Source organism: Helianthus annuus, chromosome 9 (assembly GCF_002127325.2).
Source record: "Helianthus annuus cultivar XRQ/B chromosome 9, HanXRQr2.0-SUNRISE, whole genome shotgun sequence".
Taxonomy (NCBI): domain Eukaryota; kingdom Viridiplantae; phylum Streptophyta; class Magnoliopsida; order Asterales; family Asteraceae; genus Helianthus; species Helianthus annuus.
In genome coordinates, this window is record NC_035441.2 from 5,688,745 (window position 1) to 5,710,048 (window position 21,304).

Here is a 21,304-nt window from a genome sequence, read left to right on the forward strand (position 1 = left end):
TTTTTTTCTAAGCCCTAGTGAATTAAAAACTACACTATTTTAACTTTCAAAAAACATTCTTCCTTTTTAAAAGTCTTAAAAGTGTTACATTTGAACTTTATAAAAAAAAACATTATCTTCTAACTTTCTTAAAAAACAAACGAAATTAAAGAAAAAAAACACAAAGATATTGATTTGATCTTTTATAGGGGTATAAGAAGACAACAAGTGAACACTACACATATATAAGCTACAAATTAAACACAATAAAAGTTACAACCAATTTAGCAACCTTTATTTATTTATGTATAGTTATATATTATCAAAGTTTTATAATAAAACCACAATATCACTTATACATTTTTACTATTAAGTGTAAACAACTGTTGTTCAACTCCCTTATTGCATAGCATTCAGGATGGCAGCAGTGTAGGCACCAAACGCGTTGGTGCATTGAACATAATCTTTATATTGACTACCTACATAAAGCGATGGTTCCAATTCGTTCACCAAGACTTTTGCTGGTTCAACGATGCAATCGAGAGACGGGTTCACAAAGGTTGCAATGCTTAGTCTTGTCGCATGTGTACTAGTCACAACCCGATGTCGAACACTTTTCAACTTCCTATTGCTAATTATCTGAATCCACAAATATGAACTCCAACCGTTAACCGATAAGGCTAAATTCCCATGTTTACAATAATACGGTCAAGCTGGTTGGGTAACTTCTTTTTAAGTACTAAAAACAGATTAATCATATCATAAAGAATTTCAATAAGTTTGGTCAAACAAAAACTATTAGATATTGATAAAATAATGAAAATTTTGTGCAAAATGGACCTACTATAAATTTGTATTTAAAACACATTAGTTGAAGTATGCTGCATACAAATAGATTGATTATTTTGCCCCTGAATAGTAAGGTTTATAAACTACCCTAAATCCCTAATAAGCTAAAGTTAGTGTCCTTTATATCACTATAATGAAACTTTGGTTCAAATGTAAAAAACAATACAACTTAAAATTATATTAACAACTAACAACTATTTAAACATTTTAAAAAAACTTCAAGTTTTAACAACCTCTTCAATGGATTTCTTCAGGGGCAACCTAATCAATTTATTTGTTGAAAAAAAAATGAAGTGAAGTAAATATACCTCAAGTTGGTTACCAATGTTAACAACAAAGGCATTAGGACTAGCTCCAACATTGATCCATTCACCATCCTTAATAAACTGAAGACCAGTTGAACCCCCTTGATAAACGACGCTTATAAGACTCGTATCAAAGTGTGGTGATATTCCCAAAGTTAAACTCGGGTCCACGCAGGGTGGGTAGAAATTAGATGACAATAATTGGACTTCACTTGTATTTTTAAAGTACCCTTGTTCAAGTCCTAATCCTTCTCCAATCATCTCTAAAATCCTTGAACTCAATTTTTGTATTTCTACTAAATACGCTGCGATTACCTCCCTGAGTGCATGCATGTTTCACAATAATACAATTAGTTAAGCTGATGTACGCATCCTTACCCTACATTTCTGCAAGAGGCAGATCATCAAATAAAACTTACTGATAACGAGTCGGTGTATCTGGCCATAGATGAGTGCATTTCTCCAATGGATGACAAGGATGCTTAAGATTTTCCCTCCATAAATGTGTGCCATCTCTTGCGAAATCGCTACGATTGTAAATATAACCTTTTTTATCTGGAATGGTTCCGGTTGGTGCATCTTTGCCTTGCATGTAAAAGAATTCCTTAAGAACATTCAATGCATCAATCAATATCTTTTCTGGGATTCCATGATTTATCACCTGTTTCAAAATTGAATATATCTTTTGATCTTTACAAACAAAACTACTTCTTTTCATTCAATTTCACATAACCAATACATTGAAATAGAAGGAAAACAAGCCCTTTTTAATACCAAAACTATGTCTTTTTTTTTTAAAACTACATTCTTAGTTCTATAATTCTATACAACTAGCTATAATTACCTGAAAAAAACCGAATTCTTGAGAACCCTTCAAGATTTCTTCAACGGTTCCATTTGGTTTCGCAAGATCTATGACAGGAATCGAATCACAAACAGGACTATCAAGATTTTGTGGTCTATTTTCTTCTAATGGTATGTAATCCTTAGGTATACATTCGAGTTCAAACCACCTTGCATCTTTGTCTTCCTTCATCTCCATAGCAATCAAAAGTGTAAAATAACATGATCACACAAGTGTTACAAACACATGCATATATACACACACACACACAAAGCGAAACGTGTACGTATGTGTATTTGTATACGTATAAGTATGACTAATATGCTGATTAGAGAAGTTCCCTTGTCCCATATTTAAGAATGAGTGCATATCTCAAACTGTTATTTCAAGAAAGAGTTAATTAAAAGCTGTTTCACAATGATCTATGCTAGCCAGATACGTAATCTCTTATTTGGGTGTAAAATCCTATATTAAGAATTGGAATCAATTGGTAGGCACTAAGAAGATGATAACGTTGTAGGCACTACATGTGTATTTGAGGGTTGACACGAAAATGACCCTTTTAACCAAAAGAAAAAGTAAAATTTTCATAGATATTAATTTTTTAAAATGTTAGATTTATGGATTATATTTATGTTTTGAAGAAATTGTGTTTAAAATATTCCATTTTAATTTTAAACCTTGAAATTTTGGCATAAAAATGCCCAAGTAGTTTCAGTTATTACATAAACACATTTAAAAATTAATAAATGGGTTAAACTAGTTGTTCCGTGAACCCGCAAGGTTGTCACGAACACGAGTGTTCGACTCGAAACTGACCAAAACCTTTCTAAACCAAATCCCAACCCGTGATATTCATGTTAGGTTCATGTAGTGTAGAAAATTCACACCTTAGTACAGATATGTGTTATTTTCATTGAGCAAATGTAATAATGAGACGGAAAATTTAGATTAAGATAAACTGATGAGTGCTCAAGGTTTTTTTCTTTTTTTTTTTTTTTTATGAAAAGGAGAACAATAATACAAATTGGTTGAAACCTGCAACAAATTTTAAAAGAGACTAAATCTAACATTTAACTGAATCAATTACAATGGAGGACGGCCCTAATTAATACAAACATGAGGAAAGAAACCTTAAAGAAATCTCTTTTGGGCACGTGTGATATATACAACTAAATCTAACATTTAACTGGATCAATTACAATGGAGGACGGCCCTATTAAGAGCTATGTTTAACAAAGTAAATAAAATAAAATAAATAAAAGGCTCTACAACTATGCTTCTAAGATGCTTAGATTCTAAATGAGTCATGATGTAACTTTTTTATGAAAGGTGATAAATGATAATATTATAAATAGTAAATAGATCCTAGCAAGGAGCTAGAAACTATGAATATAATCATCAATTACTATGGAAAATTTATGAAATTAACGTTACACCAGCTATCCCATTCTAAGACGGATTGTAGTGATTCTAAGACGTATCATAGAGTGTGATTATCAAAATGGAAGTGTTTAGCTTTAGACAACTCAATGAAACTCAATTAACTACAACTTGGATGCAATAGAGACACTACTAGAAAACTACATTTTTTCCTACAAAAGTTTCCTACAAATTTCCCACAACCGAATTTTTTTTACAATTTTCCTACAATTTTTGTCGCAGAAAAGTTTTATAATTTGTAGGAATTTTGTCGCAAGAACGTTTTATAATTTGTAGGAATTTTGTCGGGAAAATAAAAAATTATGAATATTTTTTTAATAATGTTATTAATTTTAAAAATAAAATATCATAAAATAATATACAAAAAAGGCAAAAACGTGGAAGAATTGTCGGAATTTTGCAAGAAGAGCGATTTGTCAGTATTTTGTAATAAATTTTGCGATGAGAGATTTTGTAGGAATTTTGTAGCAGATTTTGTCGTATTTTTGTAGCTAGTCCGGTTACCCACAAGTTTATTTCCTATGAATTTTTTTGTAGGAAATTTGTGGGTAAGGCCAATTTCAGACAAATTTGCTACAAATTTGGTTGTCACAAACTTGGCAATTTTCTAGTAGTGAGAAAGATGCAGCTAACTTTGGAAATTTTAGAACACATGCTGACATCAGAATTTCATTATCATAATTAACTCTATTACAACTTGGTTCAAGAATGAATTTTTTATCTCTTAACGTGAGAGGTTTGGGTGGGGATGATAAAGCCGGATGGATTAAAGGGCTGAAGGTTAAATTTGGGGTATGTTTTGCGGCGTTTCAAGAAACGAAGTGTAGTGCGATGGACGAGAAGGCGGTCTCAAGGCTCTGGGGTTGCAGAGACGTCGGTGCGGAGTGGGTGGACTCTAGCGGCCTGTCGGGCGGTTTGGTTAGCGTGTGGGATAAAAATCTGTTCGACTTCAGTGATTCGATAAAGGAAAGGAATTTCATTATCACCAGAGGCAAGATTAAAGGTACTGGCCAGCATATTAACATTGCGAATATTTATGCTCCTCAAGATGTGCAGGCTAAAAAAGTTCTTTGGGATCGACTTCTGGATGTTATTGAGGGCTCAACGGGTCTGTGGGTTCTTCTCGGAGATTTCAATGCGGTTCGGACTCCGGAAGAAAGACTGAACACTCGCTTTATTCCCTCTTGTGCCGGTAATTTCAATTTTTTTTTTATTTTTAGTGCTCGGTTGTTGGAGTATGATATGAAAAACATGAAATTTACTAGATGGGCTGATAAAGGAAGGAAAGGTAGTAAGATTGACCGTGTCCTCGTTTGCCCGAATTTCTTTGGGTTGTGGCCGAATGCTTGCCTTAGAGCTCTTCCAAGGCATTTATCTGATCATAGTCCCATCATTCTTGTCACTAAGGAGTCTAATTTTAGGCCGAAACCCTTTAGAGTTTTTAACTCTTTGATCGGTCGACCGGGTTTTGAGAAGACGGTTAGAGACGCGGCTAGTTCGTTTGCTGGTGATGGGCCTGCCGACCTCTTTTTGCTGAAAAAAATTGAATTTATTAGATCGCGTATTAAGGAGTGGAGGGATGAATTGCTTAAGAAGGAAGGGGAGTTAGAATCAACTGCCAGAACTGAGATAGAAGATTTGGAGAAATTGATGGAGGATAGGGATTTATTTGAGGATGAGGAGTGGGTCTTATTGGAAAATGTGAAGCTTGTTAAAGAAATCGAAGAAAATAAGACAAAAGATTTGAGACAACGTTCACGGGTTAAATGGGCCAAAGACTGAGATGAAAATTCAAAATTTTTTCATACCATGATTAATTGTCGGAAAGCTATTCTATTCATGGGTTGCACATTAACGGGTCTTGGTGTTCCAAACGATCCTTGATAAAAAAAAGGTTTTCGAGTTTTTTCGGGGAAAGTTCAAGGAGGAGTTGGTCGACCGTCCGTCGGTTTTATTGGACAACCTCAAAACCCTTAGTCAGGAGGATGCCGATAGTTTGGTCACGGAGTTTAGTGTGGAGGAATTAAAACAGGCGGTTTAGGACTGCGGTAGTAATCGTGCCCCCGGCCCTGACGGGTTGAACTTTTATTTTCTAAAGTATTTTTGGGATGTTTTCAAGGCTGATTTTTTGCAGGTCTTGAACGATTTTTTCTCAAGGGGTTCGGTTAGTAGAGGGTGTGCTTCGGCATTTATTACACTCATTCCGAAAGTTCGTGACCCTACGGGCCTGAATGAGTCTCGCCCAATCAGCTTGATTGGTGCGATTAATAAAGTGGTCTCTAAGGTCCTTGCTAATCGTTTGAAGAAAGTTCTTGGCTCGGTCATCTCGGAGAATCAATCGGCTTTCCTTAGTGGAAAGTTTATTTTAGACGGGCCCCTTATTATTAACAAAACTATCAACTGGCTCAAAAAGAACAAAAGGAAGGCATTTCTTTTCAAATTGGACTTTGAGAAAGCATACGACAATGTCAACTGGGGTTTCGTTATCTCGGTTATGACACAAATGGGATTTCCTCGGTTGTGGTGTGATTGGGTTTTTGGGATTCTGTCTGCAGCTAGAGCGGCGGTTTTGGTCAACGGCTCTCCGACTTTTGATTTTGTCAAAAGGGCATGCGGCAAGGTGACCCCTAATCCCCCTTTCTTTTCCTCATTGTGATGGAGGCTCTTACGTGTTGTTTCAAGAAGGCTTGTGAGATCGGTATTGTCAATGGGGTTCGTCTTCCAAACAACGGGCCGATCCTTTCTCATCTTATTTTTGCGGACGATGCGCTAATTATTGGGGAATGGTCCAAGGACAATGTTTCTAATGAGGTGAGGATCCTTAGAGGCTTCCACATTTGTTCGGGGCTTCGTATTGAACTCCATAAGTCGTGTATCTTTGGTGTTGGTGTTCCCGATTCGGAGTTGATCTCTTTGGCTTCGGTGATCGGTTGTAAATCGGAGTTTTTGCCTTTCAAGTATCTTGGGTTACCGGTGGGAGCAAATATGAATCGTATATCCAATTGGAGATCGATGATTGAGACTTTTGAGTCTAGGTTGGCGCTTTGGAAGGCTTCTGTTCTGTCGATCGGAGGAAGAGTCACCCTTATAAAATCGGTTTTGCAAAGCCTTCCTATCTACTATTTCTCCCTGTATAAAGTCCCGGTTGGAGTTGTTAACCACCTGGAGGCCATCATGAGGAAGTTTTTGTGGGGCGGTTCAGGATCGGACATAAAAAATGAGTTGGGTTTCGTGGGAATGTGTGGCGTCCCCGTTAGATAGGGGCGGTCTTAGTATTCGTAAGCTTGGAGCCATTAACAGGTCCCTCCTCCTGAATTGGGCGTGGAGGTTTAAATCCGATGTTAATTCTTTGTGGGTAAATGTTATCTCGGCGATTCACTTGCATTGTGGATCCTGGGATTTTCTCCCGCTTAGGGCGTCTTTGGGGGGTGTATGGAAAAGTATTGTCAAATCTGTGGATAGGCCTCTTCGGGGGCTTGATCGGTTTTGGCACTTGGTCAAAGGGATCGTGGGGGATGGGTCGAAAATAGCTTTCTGGCTGGATCCTTGGCTGTGCAAGGAGCCGCTGAGGTTTTGTTTCCCGAACCTGTTTCAGTTGGAGCTTGAAAAGAGGTGTTGTGTCCGTGATCGGATTGTCAGCCCCTTCTCTAATCCGTCTACCGTTTGGCGTTGGAAAAGACCTCCGGATAGTAATGTGGAATTGGCGGAATGGTCGGCTATCTGCGTGCTTCTTCGCGATACTTCTTTATCCGTTGATAGAGACAAATGACAGTGGACGAGTGATGTTTCTGGCGTTTTCTCGGTGAAGTCTGCATATAATCTTTTGAGCCCGGAGAATAGTGATATCAGTAGGGTCGTTTGGGATTGGTGCAGGTGGATACCAATCAAGTGCAATGTGTTTGCTTGGAGGGCGGTGCTGGAAAGACTTCCTACGAGAGTGGAGTTATGCAAACGGAACATTCAGGTACCAGATGTTGTGTGCCCGGTGTGTGAGTATGGGGACGAGACGGCGGCCCACATATTTACGGCATGTAGTTTTGCTACGGCGATTTGGTCGAAGGTTAGTACTTGGTGCAATGTTCCCTTCCTGGTGGCATTCTCATTCAAAGATGTTGTGGAAGCTTATCGTTTCTGTGGATTGAAAGGGAAGAATCAGCTCGCGTATCAGGGCATTGTTATTATTGCTTGTTGGTTGATTTGGAAAGCTAGGAATGAATTAATGTTTAGTGCCAAAGTTCCGAAGGTTGAGGAGGTTTTTTGCTCGATTAGAACGCTCGGGTTCCTTTGGTTTAAGAATAGATCGAAATGTATAGATGTCTCATGGGAAGATTGGTGTAAATTTGTATAGTTGGTTTGTGTTGTTTTGTCGCCCGTTTTTTCCGGGTTGGCCAGCTTTTAATGAAGTTTTCGTTTCAAAAAAAAAAAAAGGAAAGTTTTATAGAAAGTTCAAGGTTTGTGAGTGGTGACACCAAGAAGAATAGACAATTTAATTTAGAAGTATACTAGAGGTTTACACCCGTGTTCTGTGACGGGTTAAACTAAACTAACGTAAATGGAAATGTAAACACAATGTTAAAAGTATAACTTTAAAACGCCAAAAAAACTAACATTTTCAAATAAAAAAAGTCATAAAAATATAACTTTTCGCGACGGATCGAATTGTACATCAAAATGTAGGTAAAAAGACACTCGTGACGGTATATTCTGAAATCACAAAAAAGTTATAACGTAATTTAAACTCAAGTAAAACCGTCACCTATTCAAAATTTATTATAATTAAGAGTTAATTACACAAATGGGTCCTGTGGTTTATAGCTAGTTTCGCCTTTAGGTACTAACTTTTTTTTGTAACAGGTTTAGGTTCTATGGTTTCAATTTTGTAACACCTTTGGGTATTAACACCAAAAAATGACTAAAATACCCCTGCATTTTTTTAAGTTTATCAATGTAACACATTTGGGTACTAACACCTAATTTTATTTAAGTTTAAATCAATTTTACAAAATCTATTTATTTTTTTTATTTTCATCTTTTTATTATATCTCTTAATTAACATAAAATCTATTTATTTTTTTTTATTTTCATATTTTTATTAAATTTCTTATTTAACATAAAATCTACTAGTTACACCAGTATTTTTTTAAATAGATTTTTTAAATAAAATCTACTAGCTATATATTTTTATGTAAATTAAATTTCTTACTCGTTTTAATGCAATGACCTATCATAATTGATCCAAAAATAATTATAAGGTCTCTTTGACTTTATTTACGAATAAAGTGCTAGTAATATGATAAAGTTATTTAGAATCAATGGATTCGCCCAAATTGATCCAAAAATAATAATAATATATAATTCGATGTAGCAACATACCCAACCATAATTGATCCAAAAATCAAACGTAACCTGGTTCGATACCATATACTAATTCAATGCATTGAAAAAAGAGATACCATATAATAAAAACCATTGCATATACTAAAAATTGATACTATAGACTAAAAATCGTTGAATTAAAAAAATCAGAAATGTAAATTTGCATAATAATTGAAATAGAATTCGATATCATTGAAATCGAATTCGATATCATTGAAATCTTATTCCATACCAAATACTAATTCGACATCATCGCACGTAACCTTGATACGTCATTGCATTAAAACTGATGCGTGTGTAGTGTATATATAATTTAGATATATAATTAAGCCCTTTTTACACCTTTAGCCAAGTTTTAAATTTATAAAACACGATATTTACTAACACTAAACACACATATGGGCAAGTGCACCCATCGTGGACGTAGTATAGTGTTGGTAAGATACCGAGGTCGTCCAAGGACACAAGAGCTTTTAGTACCGGTTTATCCTCAACGTCTAATCAAATCAAAAAGTTAGAAAATGTTTTTAAACTAAGAAAATAAAAACTAACTAAATGCTGAAAAATAAAAATAAAATAAAAATAGATAGACAAGCTGAATCACTTGGATCCGACTCGTGTATTAGTATAACCTTTGATTATTTTCGCACTTTTGCACTTGTTTAAGAGATTATCTTAGTTATTGTAGTAGGCCCCTCTTTTGAAGGCGACGTTACCCTCAACCCAGTAGTCTGAGTCAGCAAGGATACAATCCTAAAGGGTTGGATTATTGGAAGATAATGAATTAAGTTATTAATGCAAATTATGGTAGGCCCCGCTTTTGGCGGTGACGTTACCCTCGGCTAAGTAGTCTGAGTCAGCAGGAATACAGTCCTAAATAGCCGGGTTATAGTATTAATAGTAGTTAACTTATGAGGGGGTCAAAGAGTTTGGATCCCCGCCATCCAATACCTATGGGCATTGAAGGAGATCCTACTAAATTTGACCCAGGTCCCTTGCAGGACCTCTAAACGCTGAACAAGGGCAAGACCCTTACCAAACCGTTCCCTTAACCCCCGACCAGGTAGCCAACATACCTCCATATAGACCGTGGAGATATGAATGGTGAAAATCTTTTATTTTATATAGACAGTAAAATAATGCCAAGACACCACGGACAAACGATAAGGAAAGATCACCTTCAACATAAGCAACTAGTTATTAAAGTCATTAATACAAAACCAAATAAAAAGTGCAAAAGGTTAAAAATAAAAAGTATTATACTAAACACTTGTCTTCACCAAGTGATGTAAGAGACTTAGGCAAACATGGCCTTGATTGTCAAGAACTCTTACTATCAATCTTGGATCCCGAGACGACTCACACACTCTACGATGGACAATGGATGATGGTGGTGGATGATGGTGTTATGGTGGTGGATGATGGTGTTATGGTGGTGGTGTGTGGTGGATGAAGTGTGAGAGAGGTGGTGTGCCAAGGGATGAGATGGAATGAAACCAAGCACTCCTATTTATAGGCTGAACAGAAGGCTGGGCACGGCCCCGTGTCCGCTGGACACGCCCCCGTGCCCGTCTGACACTCTCTCTCTTCATTAATTGTAATTCGCAATTACAATTAATGCGCCTGCTGTACTTTCGCCACGCCCCCGTGCTCACTGGACACGGCCCCGTGGTGGGCAATAGAAGCTTCTACAGGTTTGTCTTTTCTGCTGCTTCTTGGGCACGGCCCCGTGCTGGCTGAGCACGGGGCGTGTTCAGGCTTCTATTTTCTTTTCTTTGCTTGGGAGGATGCCGTTGAGGGTTCGGGCAATCTACTTTTGTTCCTTTTCTTGTATTTATGTTAGAATTAGCTGTCTTTTTGCTTCTTTTGTGAATTTGAGCTCATTTCATCCTGAAAATACAAAAGGAAGACAAAAACACTCTTTTTCCAACATTAGTACTTAAAAATGGTTAGTTTTATGCTTTATTTGATGTAGTTTATATGTTGCATTTTACACACATCAAATACCCCCACACTTGAACTTTTGCTTGTACTCAAGCAAAACTCTTTAAATGTGGCTTACACTCCCAAATGGAATGGGTAGAAGAGAGGGATTTTTTTTTGGCCTGTCATAGAGTGTCGGGAATCCAAGAATTTTTTTGGGTTTTATTTTTATTTATTTACAATCCTATTCGTTATGATTTATTTAGAACGTTTCATAAGATAAATTACTTATTTGGGCATAACATGCCTTTTTAAAATTTCATTTATATACAAGTTCACATACCTCACGGGAGAAATCACTCAACACTCGGCCGAAGGTGTATTTTTAGTGAATCACTCGAGAGCGGCATGGAACTTACGCCTACCATAGGCTTGCCAAGCAATCAATCCTCCTCCTTTTTAACTTTATACCTTTGTAAATATCAAGAGGATTTTTTCGGGTGAAGGGTTAGGCTTGGGCTAAAGGTGGGTGGTTGGGTTAGTGGTTAGAAAAAGGGCGAAAAGCGTAAAAAGCATCGGTTTTTTGTAAAACACTTTGTTTTTAGTGACTTTTTATTTTGAAGTATTTCTCCAAACAAGCTTTTGTTTGCATAGCTTTGTTTGTTTTTAACTTCATCATCATTTTTTTTAAGTCACTTAAAAGAACGAGCTTGCGAAAACCGAGCTTGTTACTAAAATAAAGGGTGAAAAATAAAAAGGGTTTTTGGTGGGTAAAAAGGGTTTAGGGTAAAGAAACGATAGGTTTAGGCTCAAAGGGGTTAACTAGGGGGATTTTGGGTAGGTGGTAAAAAAAATTGAAAAATAATGGTGTAGAAAAAATGGTTAGTCCTAATGCCTCCATCATTTACTTACTTGGGTTTAAGTTGGTAAGGACCGGGAATGAATCGTCGTGGCAAGTTCTAGAGTTGTAAGAACCAAGCGGCTATTCACACAAGAAACGAAAAATGAGCATTTAGTCTAAGGATGTAAATTTGTATGCTCAATAAAGGCTCAAAACTCACTTTTGTGGGAATGGGTTTTTAATGTGATCAAGTATATATAATCAAATTTTAACTAGATTTGTTATGCCATTTCATAATTTTCTTATGTTGGTTCTTGTTATCACGACGCTCTCGGTTGTAAAATTTATAAAAATATAACCTTATTAATCTTGGGATTCCTAACTTAAACTTTAGACAAGTAAAAAAAAATGAATTTTTTTTTTTAAATTTGGGGTGTTTAGCGGTTCCAATAGAGTTTTGTGTAAGGCTTGTTGTTAGGACTTGCAAAATTTCAAGGTTTTAGCTTCCCCCCACACTTAAATTACACATTGTCCTCAATGTGTCCCAAAAATAAATTTTTAGGTTGATTGGATGTGTAATGTGGTGTTAAAAAGCAAAGATTTATGTTACTGGCAGTCTGGACACGGCCCCGTGGGGACCGGACACGGCCCCGTGTTCAGGTGCCAGTAACAGAAATTAAAGAAATGAGACAGAAGCTTGGACACGGGGGCGTGTCTAGTGAACACGGCCCGTGTCCAGTTACCTGAACTGGGCGTTTTTTCTACAGGTGGCTTAACACGGGGCCGTGTTGGTTGAGCACGGCCCGTGTTGAGCCTTCTGTAATGGAGATTTGTGTCGGGTTGCCTCGTTCTTGTGCATGGGGCCATTTTTCTCGTTCCCTTTTTCATCCATTACCACCACGAGTGTGTTTTATTCCTGCAAATTAAAACTAAAAGATTAAACTAAACTAAGGATAGTTCCGCGGAATGCCTCCGTGGCGCGCCACGTTTATAAAGGTCCTTGGCTAGACCCAATGTGAGGTTATATATTTTCTGAGTGGGATGCTTGGCGTCCCATGTTACACCGTCGGAGAGCAGCATCCAAACTCGAATCAATAACCTTCATGTAGTTGACCGGGTCGTCGTCCTCTATTCTCTTCCCAACTCCGAATTTTACTTCATCATCCCCATACCTCAAAGTGAGTGTTCCGTCATTCATATCTACCACCGCTTGTGCGGTGGCAAGAAATGGTCTCCCTAGTATGAGGGGGACCTCGGTGTCTTCCTCCATATCGAGTATGACAAAGTCGGCTGGGTAGACGAATTTGCTTACCTTTACCAAGACATTTTCAATGACACCTTGCGGGAATTTGACGGATCGATCAGCAAGTTGTATGCTCATTTTTGTAGGACTCGTTGTTCCTAGGCCGAATCTTTTAAACATTGATGAGGGCATGAGGTTAATGCTAGCCCCAAGGTCGGCTAGTGTATTACGAACGGGGGACTCCCCGATTGAGCAGGGAATTGTGAAGCTTCCGGGATCGATTTTCTTTTGGGGAAGTTTATTGAGTACGAGGGCTGAGCATTCTTCGCCTAAATTGACTAATTGCAAATTTTCAATTTTCTTTTTATGAGTGAGGAAGTCCCTCATGAACTTTGAGTATTTGGGCATTTGGGTTAGGACCTCAATAAAAGGAATATTGACATGCAATTGCTTTAACAAACTTTCGAACTTCGCGAATTGCTCATTGGTCTTTTGACGGATTAACCTACCAGGGTACGGAACTCGAGGAGCCTTGGTAGGCTCTGGTGACGGAGGGGAGTTCTTTTCCTGCAGAGGTGTGGATACCGTTTCTTCTGTCGGCGGCGGCGCTTCTGCAGGCCCTACGGTGCGGTTTCGTAGCGTGATGAGATGAACTTGCGCTTTTTGGTTTGTTTCGGTATTGCTAGGTAATGCGCCTTACGGTCTCTCGGCAAAATTTTGAGCTATTTGATTTAATTGTTTTTCTATGTTTTGAATACTAGCTTGTTGATTTCTAAAATTTGATTCTAATTGTAGAAATCTTTCCGAGTTTTTCTTTTCAGTGTCGGAGATGAGGCGAGATACAGTATCTTCAAGCCTTTCTCGTCCACTTTGTTGTTGAGTGAAATTTTGCGACTCATTTCTTGGTTGTTGAAAGTTTGTTCGTTGGGTTTGTTGGTTACTACTATTGCCGGGTTCTTTCCAACCAAGGTTTGGGTGGTTTCGCCATCCTTGGTTGTAAGTTCCCGTTGGAGGACCCGACGGCCTAGGTCTATTATCAATGTAGCTTACCGATTCTTGTTGATCGTCCGTTTCTTTCATACAACTCCAATTTTCATGTGGCCCACCACACCCTTCACAAGCCATAACCGAGACTGTTTTTGTCATTTCTAATTTTTTTTATTTTTGAAGAAAGGGCCTCGATTTGGGCTTGTAAAGAAGTGCTTTCATCGACCTTATGGGCGCCCGGGGCAATAGATTTATTGCCTCGGGGGGTGTGCCATTGAAAATTGGTTTGAGCAATTTCCTCAATTTGGTTATATATTTCATGCGGGCGTCGATTACCTAAAAGTCCCCCGGAGCTAGAATCAAGTGTCTGCCTTGTGTGTGGCAACAGTCCATTATAGAAAGTGGATACTTGTTGCCATATCGCAAGGCCATGATGTGGACACTTGCGTAATAACTCCTTGAACCTTTCCCAAGTTTCATATAAGGATTCCCCGTCCTCTTGTGAATATGTATTAATTTCAGTCATTAATTTAGCCGTTTTAGCGGGAGGGAAATACTTATATAGAAATTTTTGGGCTAGTTCATCCCAGGTGTTTACCGATCTAGCTGGGAGGGCGTTGAGCCAAGCTTTCGCTCGGTCTTTTAGTGAGAAAGGAAACATTCGGAGGCGGATGGCGTCATTTGATGCTCCATTGATCCGAAAGGTATCACATATTTCTAAGAAATTAGTAATATGTAGATGGGGATCCTCGTCCGCAAGCCCATGGAAGGTTGCGGAGTTTTGGAGCATTTGTATCAAGTGCGGTCGAAGTTCGAAGTTATTAGCTTCAACATTCGGTGCATTGATAGCAGCGCCTAGGTTACCTACGGTGGGTCGTAGGTAATCCATGAGGGTACGTTGGTCCGCCATTGGAGGTAGATCACCCGAAACTTTCTCTTGGTTTTAACTTTTAGTCTTTTTCTGAGAAAGCGTTCGGGTTCTTCTAGAGGTTCTTTTATGTCCCTATTAGAACTGGAGCTCATACACTATGTAAGATTGGCGTCTGGTTCCAAGTCATGCAATAAAAACAGAAAAGAATGCTGGTCAGAAGGTTCACCACGGCCCCGTGTTCAGCGAACACGGCCCGTGGTCGGAGTTACAATGATTGTTTTCCAGATCCCAGTTACTGGAAGTTGGACACGACCCCGTGTTGCACCAACACGGCCCCGTGGTCAGCCTTCTGTAACTTGGAAAACTAAAAACTGCCAGTAACGATGCTGGGCACGGCCCGTGTCCGACCAGGCACGGCCCGTGCCGAGCTCTGCAGAAGCTGAAAAAACTAAGAAAATCCTAAAAAATTAAAAAGAAAAATAAAAATATGATTAGGTCGTTGATTCCTAACTTTCTTAAAATCCTTGTGTCCCCGGCAACGGCGCCAAAAAAAACTTGATGCGTGTGTAGTGTATATATAATTTAGATATATAATTAAGCCCTTTTTACACCTTTAGCCAAGTTTTAAATTTATAAAACACGATATTTACTAACACTAAACACACATATGGGCAAGTGCACCCATCGTGGACGTAGTATAGTGTTGGTAAGATACCGAGGTCGTCCAAGGACACAAGAGCTTTTAGTACCGGTTTATCCTCAACGTCTAATCAAATCAAAAAGTTAGAAAATGTTTTTAAACTAAGAAAATAAAAACTAACTAAATGCTGAAAAATAAAAATAAAATAAAAACAGATAGACAAGATGAATCACTTGGATCCGACTCGTGTATTAGTATAACCTTTGATTATTTTCGCACTTTTGCACTTGTTTAAGAGATTATCTTAGTTATTGTAGTAGGCCCCTCTTTTGAAGGCGACGTTACCCTCAACCCAGTAGTTTGAGTCAGCAAGGATACAATCCTAAAGGGTTGGATTATTGGAAGATAATGAATTAAGTTATTAATGCAAATTATGGTAGGCCCCGCTTTTGGCGGTGATGTTACCCTCGGCTAAGTAGTCTGAGTCAGCATGGATACAGTCCTAAATAGCCGGGTTATAGTATTAATAGTCGTTAACTTATGAGGGGGTCAAAGAGTTTGGATCCCCGCCATCCAATACCTATGGGCATTGAAGGACATCCTACTAAATTTGACCCAGGTCCCTTGCAGGACCTCTAAACGCTGAACAAGGGCAAGACCCTTACCAAACCGTTCCCTTAACCCCCGACCAGGTAGCCAACATACCTCCATATAGACCGTGGAGATATGAATGGTGAAAATCTTTTATTTTATATAGACAGTAAAATAATGCCAAGACACCACGGACAAACGATAAGGAAAGATCACCTTCAACATAAGCAACTAGTTATTAAAGTCATTAATACAAAACCAAATAAAAAGTGCAAAAGATTAAAAATAAAAAGTATTATACTAAACACTTGTCTTCACCAAGTGATGTAAGAGACTTAGGCAAACATGGCCTTGATTGTCAAGAACTCTTACTATCAATCTTGGATCCCGAGACGACTCACACACTCTACGATGGACAATGGATGATGGTGGTGGATAATGGTGTTATGGTGGTGGTGGGTGGTGGATGAAGTGTGAGAGAGGTGGTGTGCCAAGGGATGAGATGGAATGAAACCAAGCACTCCTATTTATAGGCTGAACAGAAGGCTGGGCACGGCCCCGTGTCCGCTGGACACGCCCCCGTGCCCGTCTGACACTCTCTCTCTTCATTAATTGTAATTCGCAATTACAATTAATGCGCCTGCTGTACTTTCGCCACGCCCCCGTGCTCACTGGACACGGCCCCGTGGTGGGCAATAGAAGCTTCTACAGGTTTGTCTTTTCTGCTGCTTCTTGGGCACGGCCCCGTGCTGGCTGAGCACGGGGCGTGTTCAGGCTTCTATTTTCTTTTCTTTGCTTGGGAGGATGCCGTTGAGGGTTCGGGCAATCTACTTTTGTTCCTTTTCTTGTATTTATGTTAGAATTAGCTGTCTTTTTACTTCTTTTGTGAATTTGAGCTCATTTCATCCTGAAAATACAAAAGGAAGACAAAAACACTCTTTTTCCAACATTAATACTTAAAAAGGGTTAGTTTTATGCTTTATTTGATGTAATTTATATGTTGCATTTTACACACATCAAAAACGAGTAAGAAATTTAATTTACATAAAAATATATAACTAGTAGATTTTATTTAAAAAATCTATTTAAAAAAATACTGGTGTAACTAGTAGATTTTATGTTAAATAAGAAATTTAATAAAAATATGAAAATAAAAAAAATAGATTTTATGTTAATTAAGAGATATAATAAAAAGATGAATAAAAAAAATAAATAGAATTTGTAAAATTGATTTAAACTTAAATAAAATTAGGTGTTAGTACACAAATGTGTTACATTGATAAAATTAAAAAAATGCAGGGGTATTTTAGTCATTTTTTGGTGTTAATACCCAAAGGTGTTACAAAATTGAAACAATAGAACCTAAACCTGTTACAAAAAAAAGTTAGTACCTAAAGGCGAAACTAGCTATAAACCACAGGCCCCATTTGTGTAATTAACTCTATAATTAATTAAAATGGTTGAAGTATTTTAATTTACGTTTGTTTTTATTTTCTATATTTTTGTTATTAAACTAACGTTTTTTTTTTTGAGAAAATTACTTTTTGAGTCCCTGTGTTTTAGAGGTATTAATCAGTTGATTTCAACATCAAGATGTTTAACACCCTGATTCCCTAAATGTTCTTTTGTAACCCTTTGAGTCCAATGTTTTTAACATTGTTAGAATTTTTTGTTAAGTTTGCTAAATGACCAAATTATCCCTATAGTTAAAAAAAACTAATTTATTTTTAGTTATCTCTTTCTCTCTCTTATACACATATCTCTCTCACTTATCTCTCTCTCTCTCTCTCAAACACCACATCTGTATCTCTCTCTCAACTTTTATTCTCTCTCTTGTGACAAACAACACATTCCGGTAACTTTCGTACAACTAAACAATTATTTACATTCTGTAATTATGTGTTTTAAATGTAACGACCGTATGAATTAATCAAGATTTTAAAAATAAAATACACATTTAATGCTAAAATGTGACTTTACAAAAACTTGTCATACTAACATTCTCATATGTTTACAACATTTCAAAAACATATTTATAAGTGTTTACATAATTCACTTATAACTAAACAAATCAAGATTTGACGCGGAAGCTTCATTTAACGTGTGTTCGGTTCTTGCTCGTCGCTTGATCTTCACCCGGGACTCTCGACATTCAACTATGATCAAAACCAACCTAGAAGTCAGTTTTGATAGTTAAATAACAAGTACAACAAGGTAATTGTGTCAAATAATCAAAATAAACAAAATAAACAAGAATTTCAAGTATTTAGTCTGTCGCCGCGCGCGACGGCAAACCCTTCTGGCCGTGGCGCGACGCCACGACCTCATTTTGACAAAATGTTTGCATCAGTTGCTGCATATTCCCAGCCAAGCTTGATTTTACGAAAACGAGCATAACTCTTTCGTTATTGATCCGATTTACACGATTCTTTTTCCTACGTGATCGTAATTTAATTCTCCATCACATGGAGTTAAAATCCGACATCCGGATTAAATAAATTTGAGATTCTTAAGCCTTCGACTTGTTATCTTTTTACTAAATTTTGACTCGTCTTTGTGTTAATCAAACAAACATGTTTGTTCGACCCCCATTTTTCACGAACCCTTTATCTCCAACATTGTCTATCATATAAGGTTCCAGTCACGGGTTCCTACGCATTATTTACCCATTTTACTTATAATCTTACTTTGACCCATTAAGGGTATTTATGTCCTTTTAAGCATAAATCACACCCATTTCTCGTATGCCTCATAATTTCAACCATTCATATTGAGTGGTCTTCCATCACAACTATAATTGTGGTGGATTTAAAGTAATTGACTATTTATTCCGAGTTTTCACCTCTCAAATGTGTTGTTTTACGGCAAGACACATTTAGGGCATTCAACCCTTGAAAGTTTATGCATTCAAATTTCATATGCATCTAATGATTATAAAATCATAATAATAATTTCTAAACAACCTCTAAAGGTTGTTTTACCCGGTTTACCCATCAAGGGCTTTATGGTCATTTTTAATCCTTCGTTTTTGCGATGAAAGACTTCACTAAATATTCGACCTTACTTGCACTTTTAACTATAAAGTCATATAAGCGTACCTGGCCCAAGTCAACAAATAGACCCGATTTATACCTCGCTTTAATTATCACACAATCTATGGCGACGCAATTATCCGATTTGCTAATCGCTCCTGTTAACATAAGACTTGACAACCACATTAGTCGATATTGTCAAATGGTGTTATCACCACCATTCGACCCGTTTGGCCTATATGCCGAACGTTACGTATTTAATAAAAAACATGGTTTTTGATTTCCAATTCAAACATCCATCCCATCCCGGATTTTAATACCAAATCCTTTTCTCTTAAATCCTTTTCTCACAAATTCAACCCATTTTGGCTTACGCCATGGGTATCCTTTTAACTTCGATTTACATTAGTCAACACTTGACTAATTTCCATTTTTACTCTTTTCCTCATTATTAGATTACACTACAAGATATTCTTAACGGAAATCCGTATTTTGATGTTATCGTTATCGCATTTATAACGTATAAAATAAACAAGTATTCTACATAAGTGTGTAAGTTTCACTTACCTCGCATCCCGAATATGCTTTTCTTCTCGTGCTTGATTCGTTTGATCGCTTCTTTCCTAAGCCTCCACCTAGCTCGTTAGGCGTCAAACTATTGTCAACATTTACAAGATGGTTAGATTAGTCATTAACAATCGTGACCATTCCACCCTACTTATTCTTTATGTCGAAACTACCATTCGACTTCATCATTGGTTAGATTAACTTATCAAAAGTTAATTACTTTCAATCACACGGTTTACACAATTGAGTCTAATTCAACATGATGTTTAGAACCCTTGTCACTTCATATTACGCATAGTTGGCATATCATTCAAATACGCGTTTCACCCTAAATTTCAACACTTTAGTTCTCGTTTAGGCATTTTAACAAACACCTAATGTGCATAATTTTACATATCTACTAACTAGTTCATAACTAGTTATTTTCACCAAGATTTACATCAAAAATCAAACCTCTATGTCTAGTGTTCATAAACTACATCTAGAACTTATATCATAACATTAATATTCATCAATTTAACATTCTAATCTGAGTGTTCTTCATATTATCATAAAACCCACTTAACACATAATAGGGTAATTATCAAATCCCTAGTTTTGACAACAATTCATCAAGTTTTCAACTAGTGTTTGTTTCTAAACGAAAATTTCATCACAATAACACTCATAGATTCAACATTCATTCCATAATTTCGATTATGATTGTTCATCATAATCTCAAAGTATCACCAAATCATAAACTTCAACATACCTTGTGATCCCCACGACTAGGTGATCATTTATATGTGTTCATGCATTGATTTGGGGTTTGCATTGAGCTTCAATTTGTTGATTTTGTGATGAACTAGGGTTTGCTCCATGGGGAGCTCTGCTCGTGATCGTATACACGCACACACACACTAGTGTGTGGGTAGTGTTTTGTTTTTAATAAATAAGTTTCGAATCTTCCATTTTTAGCCCCTCTAGTTTGTAACTTTATAAAAAGGGTTATTACCCATGTTTTCTTCATTGTTTTAAGACACCTTTTTAACTAGGTTAATATTCCTAGCTACTTGGTGAATTCGGGAAAATTATGGCTTGATTTAATTTAAGTCCCGTTAATTCGGGCCTCTTATAAACTCATTTCCTTAAAAGCTTTTATTCACGTTGTAGTTAATATTAGGATTATTTATTTAAATCCTAATATTTACCAGGTTACTTTTACCACTAACGGTACTTTACCCGTATTTTAGTATTAACGGGGTTTGATTACCAAACCCGTTTTTGGGGTGTTACAAGTCTGCCCCCCTTAAAGATGTTTCGTCGCCGAAACCTTTCTTACATAGTTCTTCAGGTTTAACTTTACGGACTTAGTTTCGGCAACTACTTGAGCATTGCTCGTAATTAACAACCTTACCAGAAAAGTAGGGTAGTGTGCTTTAGGTTTTAAGGCGTATGACATATGCGCCTTTCACGTGTAAGGCCTTGTAGGCCATTACTTTCAGCTTGTACTTCTTATTTTAGTCACTTATTTGACCGAGTTGTCATCTGATTGCTCGGTTATATTTACTTTCATCATGTTTACTTCAAGCTAATCTTATTTCAACAGGAGCTTTATATAAGTTGTAACACTACTCCGACTTTGAAAGGTTTTACCGGCCAGACTGATTAGTCGCCGTCACTTTATTCCCCGTCATTAGGGTATATCTTATTGCCAACCCGGCCTTTTACGTGTTTTCTGATTTTCATATCTCGTAACTCACGTTACGACTTGATTGTATTCTATATCACTTTTTGTGACCGTGATTACATCACGTTTTGTTTAAGTTTATGT

At 37.2% G+C, this 21,304-nt stretch overlaps 3 protein-coding genes and 1 non-coding gene across 4 annotated transcripts; 3 read left to right on the plus strand and 1 right to left on the minus strand.

Moving 5' to 3' along the window:
* Positions 1-373: 373 nt before the first annotated feature.
* LOC118481926 (hyoscyamine 6-dioxygenase-like) lies at positions 374-2,190 on the minus strand. The gene is made up of 4 exons (XM_035977256.1): positions 1,978-2,190; positions 1,553-1,794; positions 1,137-1,452; positions 374-618 (listed from the first exon to the last, which is right to left on the minus strand). Exons 1-4 carry the CDS (start codon positions 2,173-2,175, stop codon positions 379-381), a joined length of 996 nt encoding a protein of 331 aa, XP_035833149.1. The 5' UTR covers positions 2,176-2,190; the 3' UTR covers positions 374-378.
* Positions 2,191-4,128: 1,938 nt separating this feature from the next.
* Positions 4,129-6,076, plus strand: LOC118481646. The gene is made up of 2 exons (XM_035976807.1): positions 4,129-5,181; positions 5,555-6,076. Exons 1-2 carry the CDS (start codon positions 4,129-4,131, stop codon positions 6,074-6,076), a joined length of 1,575 nt encoding a protein of 524 aa, XP_035832700.1.
* Positions 6,076-6,681, plus strand: LOC118481647. The gene has a single exon (XM_035976808.1). It carries the CDS (start codon positions 6,076-6,078, stop codon positions 6,679-6,681), a length of 606 nt encoding a protein of 201 aa, XP_035832701.1.
* A 7,534-nt stretch (positions 6,682-14,215) lies between these two features.
* LOC118482570 lies at positions 14,216-14,322 on the plus strand. The gene has a single exon (XR_004868602.1). It is a non-coding gene; the product is annotated as a small nucleolar RNA R71 (small nucleolar RNA).
* The last annotated feature ends 6,982 nt before the right edge of the window (positions 14,323-21,304 follow it).